Source organism: Mizuhopecten yessoensis, unplaced genomic scaffold, assembly GCF_002113885.1.
Source record: "Mizuhopecten yessoensis strain PY_sf001 unplaced genomic scaffold, ASM211388v2 scaffold10115, whole genome shotgun sequence".
NCBI lineage: Eukaryota > Metazoa > Mollusca > Bivalvia > Pectinida > Pectinidae > Mizuhopecten > Mizuhopecten yessoensis.
Window position 1 is genome coordinate 88,120 of NW_018408386.1, and position 10,746 is coordinate 98,865.

General features: G+C 35.9%; 1 protein-coding gene across 1 annotated transcript in view; it reads left to right on the top strand.

Moving 5' to 3' along the window:
- LOC110459576 overlaps positions 1-4,941 on the top strand; it is a 37,681-nt gene extending 32,740 nt beyond the window's left edge. The window contains exons 11-14 of the mRNA XM_021511906.1: positions 1,525-1,602; positions 3,044-3,092; positions 3,317-3,484; positions 4,712-4,941. Coding sequence (XP_021367581.1) covers positions 1,525-1,602; positions 3,044-3,092; positions 3,317-3,484; positions 4,712-4,837 — 421 coding nt within the window. The 3' untranslated portion in view covers positions 4,838-4,941. The remainder of the gene's footprint in view (positions 1-1,524; positions 1,603-3,043; positions 3,093-3,316; positions 3,485-4,711) is intronic.
- Positions 4,942-10,746: the final 5,805 nt, after the last annotated feature.

Genomic DNA, 10,746 nt, shown 5'->3' on the forward strand with positions numbered 1-10,746 from the left:
ATTCCGTCTTTGCGTATTGCAGAGTTATCTTCTCTTGGGAGCAGGTATTGATTGTTACGTCATTGATTTGTGTGAGAAAATTACGTCGTTTTCTCAAAAATTGATGACGTTACTCTCACAAACAAGTGACGTAACAATCAATACCTGCTCCCAAGAGAAGATAACTCTGCAATACGCAAAGACGGAATATTCACTATATCAACCGCTTAAGTGATTTGTTGTTGAACTAGCGTGCTTTAAACAGACAGTGTCCGATAGGGACTTGCCTCCATGTGTGTAATATATGCATGTACATATTTGATGCCGACTTCATAGTGCTACCTCGCCGAAATAATATACCAAAAGGCACCCAGCAAAGTACTCCACCCGGACACATTATACCGACAACGGGTGAACCAGTTGTTGCTTTTACCCTGAATGCTGAACTTTAAGCAGAGAATAACAACTACCATTTTTAAGGATTGCTATGTCCCGGCCTGATGACAAAAACTGTTACCTTACTCATATTGGGCTAACGTTCAACACCAAGGCCAACAGTGAGGTATTGCCAAGAAAGGTTGTCGGGAACTGGAGAGAAAGTAGTGATTACAATGGGTACAGCAGGTTATTTTTGGTCGCATTTGTGTCAGCAAGTTTTCTGCAAGGGGTTTCCACATTAGTTGCCTTTTTCAACATGAAGTGGGTAACAGCAGGTATAGTCTTTTCTCAGTCAACAACCTGCAGGGGTGTTGTTTAAAAAATATACAACACTCAAATGATCATAAGCACATTAATATTAGTTAAACCTCTGATATTTGAATGAAATTAACAGTCTGTTAAGAAATGTTCATTTATATGTATTATCTTCAAAAACATTTTATTTACAATAGTTATTCTTTTGTCTATTGCCTTCTGAAACATTTGCTTAAAATATTTACTTGGTCGTTGGTTCACTGCACCATTTACAGTCAACCACCTTATGATTGAATGCGCTGATTTCAAACAAAATACGTGACAGATTTTTTGATGTACTGTCGTCTATGAAAAGTTTATTTTATACAGTTTCAGTGCAATTAATATATGACTATTTACACTCAATTGATCTTTACAATAAGATATGGTATATTTTGCAGCCAATTCCTTTTCTGTTAATGTATTTCTAAATCCTTAACATATTTTAATCTATTTAGATTCACTATGATGTGTTTATTTGTTTTGTGAATGTCTCTTTTTACAGTGTTGTTTAGCCCTAAATGACTCGCACTATCGATGGGCCGTCCACCAATACAAAACAAACAAACAAACAAACAAACGTCACCGCCAGTAACAAGTTACCACATGTGAATGAACTAAAGACTGATGATTGCTATGAATGAATATATTTGAAACATAATTTTCTGTAAACAGCTCTGAATTGTATAATTCACATATTCGTAAATTATTTCTATTTCATTTCTTCTTTTACTCCCTAAGGTTCTACAACACCGTAATGCGTTATGGCCGATTTACAATATGTTAACTGACGTTAGCGTTCTCTGTTTTCAGCATATCTGTACAGGTTATCATCCAGATGACGATGACCGGGACCTACGTTCTATGTCTCGTAGTCTTACGGCCGTACAGGTAAGGTGATTAACGATAATAGTATCGGTCTCAGCTCCAGGTAAACAAAATATGTTCTAAATGAAGTTTGGTGAGAGATCTAAATGATTATGGAGTTAAGAGGAAATGAGTTTTTAAGAGTTATGTGTATTCGAGTTTTAGTTCAAATCACATTTTATTCGTGTCAATTAACATGTACAATTACAAAAGACATTTGTTTGTAATAATTGGGATACAAGTACTAACGTACAAATGTACGTATACATAGTCCTTCTCATACATTGTTGAGATTGAATTGGAGGTACATTGTATAAATCAAGTTTTAGGGTTAGGTGTCGTTGAGATTGAGTTGGAGGTATACATGAAGTTTTAGGGTTATGTGCTATTGAGATTGTGTTGGAGGTATACATGAAGTTTAAGAGTTAGGTGTCGTTGAGATTGAGTTGGAGGTATACATGAAGTTTTAGGGATATGTGCTATTGAGATTGTGTTGGAGGGATAAATGAAGTTTTAGACTTATGTGCTGTTGAGATTGGGTTGGAGGTATAAATGAGTTTTAGAGTTATGTGCTCTTGAGATTGAGTTGGAGCTCTAAATGAAGTTTTAGGGGTACGTGTGGTTGAGATTGAGTTGGGGAGTTACGTGCTGTTGAGATTGAGATGGAGGTATAAATGAAGTTTAAGAGTTAGGTGTCGTTTAGATTGAGTTGGAGGTACAAATGAAGTTTTAGAGTTATGTGCTGTTGAGATTGAGTTGGAGGTATAAATGAAGTTTTAGGGTTACGTGTGGTTGAGATTGAGTTGGTGAGTTACGTGCTGTTGAGATTGAGTTGGAGGTATACATGAAGTTTTAGTGTTATGTGCTGTTGAGATTGAGTTGGAGGTCTTAATGAAGTTTTAGAGTTATGTGCTGTTGAGATTGAGTTGGAGGTATAAGTATGATGAGGTTTTAGAGTTCAGATTTGGTGAGAGGCATACAAGAGGTATGCTGTTAGGTATAAAGAAAGTTTGGCGATAGGTCTGAAGATATTGCGCATCATACAGCAAGTTCTACGGGCATGGCACAGGGAAAGTATATGGTGGTTGCAGAGGTGCATTCAAGGTTTGATTATAGAAGCGAGGAAATTGCTAAGACTGCAGGTCTTGTACAGGAAATTAATGCTGAACTTTAATACAGAAAGTTCAACTTTAAAATTGTATATGGAAATGAATTGAAACGAGATGTAAAATATCTTTAAAAGTAAATATCCATGTGCTAGATTTGAACTGTTGTGTTACATAGTACCTATTATGTTACTCGTTATTTACCGAGGCTTTCACTGACAGACCGTTTTCGGTGCAATTAAACCTTTTAATACAACCTGGTGTCGCTCGATTTTAACTATGAAACCTCAATTTTACAGCGTCATGTTATGATTCTCAGCCCTGTACTTATTTGTCATGTTCTATCATTTCACCAACAGCCAGTGCCAATGGGAGAGAGACGGCATGAACATCAACCTCGCTCTCGACGTAAGTTGTGTAATAGCTTACATCAAATCGAGCTTCTACTTCAATCTGTCAGATATAAGACAGCCATTTAGATTTTCGAGTAGCAGACCTTTATTTATTTCTAATGCCCCCTCGTCTGAGATTTTAAACGAAATACTGAATGAAGCCTATGAAATGTTTTTTGACAAATGAAAAAATAAGTCCCTTGTTTGTGTGATCTTGTTGACCGTCTGCTTCTATCCTAGGTGACGGCCAATCTCGTGGTGGGGATTCTTCAGGCTGTTGCCTTTCTGACAGTCAGAGACATGTACGTAACGGAAATGACGTATGTATTCTTCGTAAGTCTGGCGATAGTCCTCGTCCTGGCCCTGGGATTGCTCCTGTTTATACCCAAGGAATTGGAAGTCCCTGAGGTAAATTATACTTTATACTTTAGTATAAAAGAAAAAGAGAAAAATGAAACCATCCGATTTTATTTCCAATCAATCCAAGTCAACATCATGTACAAAATGTACATTAAAAAAATAATTAAACGGATGATAAGTTGTGTTTTGCTTTGTTTGTTTGTTGTTGTTGTTGGTGGTGGTGGTGGTAGTGGTGGTGGTGGTGGTGGGATTATAAAAAAATGTATAATAGTTGATCGTTAATAATGACGTTCAAGTGTTTAGGCTTTCTTTCCGAAAAGCAAGCAAACATACGTTTTACTAGGCATGGTTAAGAAGAGCGAATGGCAACATTTGAAGAAAATAAAAACTCAAGCCAATATTGATGAGTCGGGGGTTCCGATTTCTGCTTTGCAAGGCTGTATTTTAATCGCGTTGAAGTGTTTGCATTATTAAATGTCAGATCGGGTAAAATAGTGGTGTTCTGTTTTTTAGCCTGTGATTAGTTAGGTGTCGGTACAGCTTCCCTTGTGAATATAACAAATATATGTCGTGATAAATATTGCATATTTTTACCTTCAATTCGACTACTCCGTATCAAATTTCAGTCTGACATTTAAGTCCGTCACCTAAGAGTGCAGACTAGGCCTATTTCTGTCGTAACCGGCCTGCTGTGGACAATCCGTCATTGTCAAGACCGCCACGGCTACCAGACTGCTTCTCTGTCTCAACGGTTTTTCTTTTCCAATTTTATTCATTTATTTATTTTATTTTATAAATAAAAAGCAGCATAGCCAAACAGAAAAGACTCGTATATATCAAGATCAATTTTAAGTAGTTACTTGGTATTACGACGGAGAATACGTACTGTACATCACTACGCTTAATCATTTCGTTATCGTCTGTTCCCGAAATTGCTTCTGTATCTTTCTGTACGGCGTTTCAGTAAAAGGGACGAAACACTGGCCACTTGACGATATGATGCGTGTCGAATTACGTCAACCCAGAAATATCTTATTTATGGGATACCGAGGCCTAGGTTATTCAGTGAAGATGCAAGACAACCCGGGGCGTAGCTAGTCCTTGTTCGGAGAGGATTCATTTTGGAATGGGTCCAGACCAGGGCCATAAAATGAGTAGGGGGGCATTGGGTGCAACAATCACTGTTAATACACGTCCGACAACTATAACTACACGGTATATAAATTATAGTAGCACAGTATCATGAACTGCAGATTTCAGTGGGGGGGTTTTCAGGTGATGTCCATCCAGGCGGACGTTGAAGAGGAGGAAGCGGGTCAGTCTGAAGGACATCACAGGTTCAAAAACAAAGTGGGACCAGCACCGTCCACAGAACAGGCTAAACAAAATCTGCAGTTTTAGTCGCAGACATAATAGTGTTAACTGATCGGATGGAGGCCATTCCAAGGTGCTCATTTTTAAGTATGTTGTTTTTACTGAAACTTCTTGTTGAGTTAAATAAATTAATGAAAACTAGATGATTATTTCGTTGACTTTTTTTAGGAGGGAAGACCCAGAAATCGAATCGAAACATGAAGCGGTTCGCTCTTCACGAAAGTTTTTTTTAGTATTGAAACATCAACACGTCATGTTTAACAGTGACGCAGACTTAAGAATGCATAGCCATGCAACTTTTTTTTTGTCTACAGATGAATAACTTTATGAGAATTTTTAAATAAATAAACCAAATGAGGGTTCGATCAACCATTTTGGGTACTTCCACCTTTAAGTCATTTTTCGACATATAGGCCTAAGCTACAGTAGTATTGGATGCACTTTGTATGGGCGGATTGGGCGAGTGGTTAACATTCCGCCCTTCCACGCAAACAGCCGGGGTTGGATCCCTGAAGAAGTCGTATATTCAGAGAAAGTGTTCATGTCCTGCCCACACAAATCCAACAACCCAGGTGGGATATAAATTGGTCTGGGGTGGATGTTGCAGTATCTGTGCTGTAGCATTCAAGTGAGGTGGCACTATAAATGATACTGTTGGAAGCAGGTCCCACTACAAACAGAACACATTACATCTCCAGCACACACACATACATAAACACATAGGGAGATATTAGCCAGGTGGCATAGGACTAGTATTTAACACCTGACAAGGCAGCTCCTGCGAATTCCTCAAAAAATGTATTGATTGATGTATATCCTAATTGTATTAATTGTATATATATATACTGTAAAGCGCTTTAGAGTGTCCTTTGTTAGCTAGATAGGGGGCTATATCAAATGCTGTATATTATTATTATTATTAATTATTTGTTGTGCATATAGTTTAACTTGTATACTAACATATTACAAGAGGTTCCGACTTCGTCATGTTTGTAGGATTAAGATAAAACAAAGACAAGTCGAGTATTTGACAATTTTACTGCATTAAAATCTTTATGTCAACAATGCATGTATCTTCATTTGTCAAACCCGATGACTGTTCACAGATGTACACTTCAATGAAGTTCCCCAAGAATGATAAAACAATAAAAAAAAAGAAGGATGACATCAACAACAACAGAAATTCTGAAAAACTTCTTTTCTTTTCAAACATGTCATCCAATACAAATACGTAAAATTTCTCCCATCAGGCGGTTTAGTAATATCTACCAACATAGTGTTTCCTGGAACTAAGGGAGATAAACCGTACCATCACAACATAAAACTGAACGTTCATTGCACTGTCACATTTCAGAAAGTTACGTGAATAATAACATTTTCAACAAGCAGTTTGAATAACATAAAAAACAAAATTACACGAGAATAAGAACTATTTCTCATTTCTAACACAATTCTAATTGCAAACTATTACTAATCAGAGTTCCTTTGAGGAAGAAAAGGCAATTCTGATGAAAATGTTCAGCTTAATTTGATAGTACATATACAGGATGATAGCGACATGTTTTTTTTAGATCCTTTCTGTTCTAGAAGTTTATGAGGTTGTTTTTTTTAAACGAAATGTACAGAAAACAAAACTTAAGCCAGACTGCTGAATGCAAAGATGTTTAAAGGAATGCTAATGATTGCCATTTGATAGTCGTATGTAGTCAAGACAATAAATCAGGAGAGACAACTCCGGAAATTCAACGTTCTATATAGAACAATTCAGTCTCCAAATGGCTGAACAATTTGCAAGCTGTATCACTACTTGTTCCATAAAAAATCTTCGACTATGTGGAAAATCATTTATTACAATATTACAGACCACTTACTGTCAAAATACTAATAACTTCCACCAATAAAACAGATTTGCGTTTAGGTACAACAAAATCTTATCTTCATTGTGTTTGCAGAGTGCTGATGCACTTAACTGCGCTTAGTAACATGCAAACATCAGACCTGTGACTCTAGTCTTCTGCTTCTGGCCATAATGTACAACCTTATTAAAGTTTGTCAGACCTTAGCTATTTCTTATTCACATATTTACCAGTACTGTACTTTATTTTAACCACAAAATATCACAAAAAAAATATCTTTTTAAACTAAACAAGAACTCGTTTCATAAACTTATTGCTTGTAAATATCATAATATCAATGTTTGGTTTTAAACACAATCATTGAATTAATTGCCTGTGAATATCACGTTTTTCAAAAACTTTCATGACAACTGTACCTGTAAGTATACATGTATATATCTATATCAATGTTAGACTTCCTATGTTCATGTACATAGCGAACACATAGCTACCCGACAGCACACACAAACCCTCTCAAAGTACACACTCTCATTAGGGAAGACAGAGACAGTAAGATAAGAAAGGAAAACAGATGAAAGCGATGATCGGATATTTAAAATATATTTACAATTTAAAACGGAAAAGAAAAGATGTATGCAAAACCTAATGGCAGGTGAGAGCGCTGACATACAACGTTACATTTACAATTTACAAGGCAAAGCTACATATCATGTATAGGACTATAAATACTGGTAACACTGCAGCTCATTGTCGTCCAAACCGTCAGTGACAGCCACGCTTAATGGACAAATCTTACACTGAATGATTCTCAGACCACATGCATATGATATATAGCACAGTATTTCAATGAAACACAACAACATGTTAATTTATCTGATTTACAAATGCTTTGATGCATGAGGACAGGAAAAGACGCAACTAAAACATGAATTTTAGAACTGAAATGCAAAAAATTTAGGTAAAAGTTAAGTCATTTGCTGATTTTCTTACAACATTCTACAACAAGATAAAAAAAAACATTAACTAAAACCTTAAAACAAAATGAGTATAAAGTTGGTCCATTTATATGCCACACGGCGCCGATATTTATTTGCTAAAACCTTTAATTAATTTCGGCAATGCCCAGTCTATAAATTTAACATGTCCAGTCTGAAACATGATCTCTCCAGCCCGGACACTGTCCAGTGCCCCTGACCTCTAAGCAGGCTTTTTGTTGTATACCAGGTATATGAAATCATACATAGTAACACACATAATTAGTCAACAGAAAGCTATAGTTCAATACCTGAAATTGACTTTAAACTCTATACATCTATAAATCTTTATTTTTCAAATCAAATTTTGTTTTTAAATTTCAGGAATGTTAACTATTTTACACAGCCCATATAAACCTAACTTAAATATTACAAGTACAATGTTTAGTAATTAATCTAGTACTAAACTATACTCACACCTGAACACCGTCATCCTTATAATGATCATGTTATCCCAGACACAGGGCTGTGGATCAATGATTTATATCACAACTAAGTATATTTCCAATACATCTCACAGAACTAACCAGCAAACGACTTTCCTAAATTGAGTTACTTGGATTCTTGCTCAAATAGCTTTCTTCTCGGAATTGTCTTCTCCTTTTTAATCGAGTTATTTTTAAATTGATTAGCAGGCATACAGCAACATAATTGGAATTTTTCGTGAGGATGATAATGTATATTCTTAACTTGTGTCAGATTTTGGATTGAAACAATAGCTTACAGCAAATCTTAGCAAACTCAAGATTACAAATCGCTTTAAGAATAGTAAATTAGTAAATTTAAAATTGATATCTGGCATACCTAAGATTGCAATCTGTAGCAAAAAGAGTAAATTTAATACTCAGATACACATATCTATATCAGGCACACCCTGTATTTCGAATTACTGTAATACAGGGGAAATGAAATTCACATGGGGCCATACAAAATTACAAATTACTGCAAGACAGGGAAAAATAATATTCACATCCTTCTGTGCCTGATAAACTGTATAAACAACTTACAAGTAAGGAAAAATGAACTACGAAAAGACCAAAGTGTTTGTACATGTGTTATAACAGACAAATGACCACTAACTCACCGTTAACGCATTCACCCCTGAAATTTCATAATGAACTATTCCAACCTTTGAATTGGAAGAATTCAAATGTGTGTCTTCAGGGGAGAATTATGATGTTTTGATGTCTTTATTTCACATTATGCATACATGACAACTCAAAAGTCTTAGCTATTTTTGTACATGATGAAAGTTATTTTGTATGTACATGATGAAAGTTATTTTTGTATGAACATGATATAAGAACCAGCTGATCAACAGCTGTTATTTTGATGTGTTGTGGGTGTGTTAGCAATACAGGGACTATTATTATGTTACTGATCATTAGTGTTTCACAAAATGCTGATTGTGAAAATGAATGGAAAATATATTTCTTCTTATTAAGATTTAAGATTATATTACACAATGATTTTTTATATTTATAAGGTACATTATATGTACCTTCAGATATCACTTTGAATCTTTTTTCTCTCCAAAGAAATTTGCAAAATCACAAAGTGGCAGGCAAGAGATGACAATGGCAAATCTGCTTGTAAGGTGTAATAACTCTGTACTCATGTCCCCATGGTCAGGGACCCAGAGACTGTACAAATTATTATAAATAATATTACATAGTGGGTAAATTTACTGTAATGCTAGAGAATGTACACATGACATAGATCAATTAACTTCAAAGCTTGAGACTTAAGAACTATACAGGTCAATATACTTCTGCTGACCATTGACACTGAACTACTATATATCTTACAATGTTGTAGACATACCCATCCCTGCATCCCGAATCAAGCATACCACTGCTTCAGTTCTCCTTCATATACCACCGTACTTCACCAGTGATAAGCCCAGGGGGCCTGTGCCCATGAAAACATGTCAAAATTAGGGGGTGGGCTTATCACCGATTATAAACCTATATATGTGTATGTATGGGTACAGATCTACTCCTTAAATCTCCATAATGGGTCAAAGTTCAAACTATAAATGCAAAATGGTGGTCTTACATGCAGACTTTAACTCATTCACCCCTACATATTTAAACTGGACTTTCCCGGTCTATGATTTGGGTAAGGTTCAAATGTGACGTTAGGGGTGAGTGGGTTAATGTATGATAAAGATGCCAATATCACTTTGAGTCTACTTCAAGTCCACTTTGAGCTTCTAGTACAAGTAAGTTAGTCAATGTTAAGGTTCTATGTATCAGGATCTAAGCTAATGGAGACAGACTGACAGTGTAGGTGACATTGGGTGTAGGGGATATCAGAATCTAAGCTTTATATTATTTTAGACAGGGTCAAAGTGTAGGTGACATTGGGGTGTAGGGTATATCAGGATCTAAGCTTTATATTATTTTAGACAGTGTCAAAGTGTAGGTGGCATTGGGGTGTAGGGTATATCAGAATCTAAGCTTTATATTATTTTAGACAGGGTCAAAGTGTAGGTGACATTGGGGTGTAGGGTATGTCAGAATCTAAGCTTTATATTATTTTAGACAGTGTGAAAGTGTAGGTGACATTGGGGTGTAGGGTATATTAGAATCTAAGCTTTATATTATTTTAGACAGTGTCAAAGTGTAAGTGGCATTGGGGTGTAGGGTATATCAGAATCTAAGCTTTATATTATTTTAGACGGTGTCAAAGTGTAGGTGACATTGGGGTGTAGGGTATGTCAGAATCTAAGCTTTATATTATTTTAGACAGTGTGAAAGTGTAGGTGACATTGGGGTGTAGGGTATATCATAATCTAAGTTTTATATTATTTTAGACAGTGTCAAAGTGTAGGTTACATTGGGGTGTAGGGTATATCAGAGTATAAGCTTTAGACAGTCTGACAGTGTAGGTGACATTGGAGTGTAGGGTATATCAGAATATAAGCTTTATATTATTTTAGACGGTGTCAAAGTGTAGGTGACATTGGGGTGTAGGGTATATCAGGATCTAAGCTTTATATTATTTTAGACAGTGTCAAAGTGTAGGTTACATTGGGGTGTAG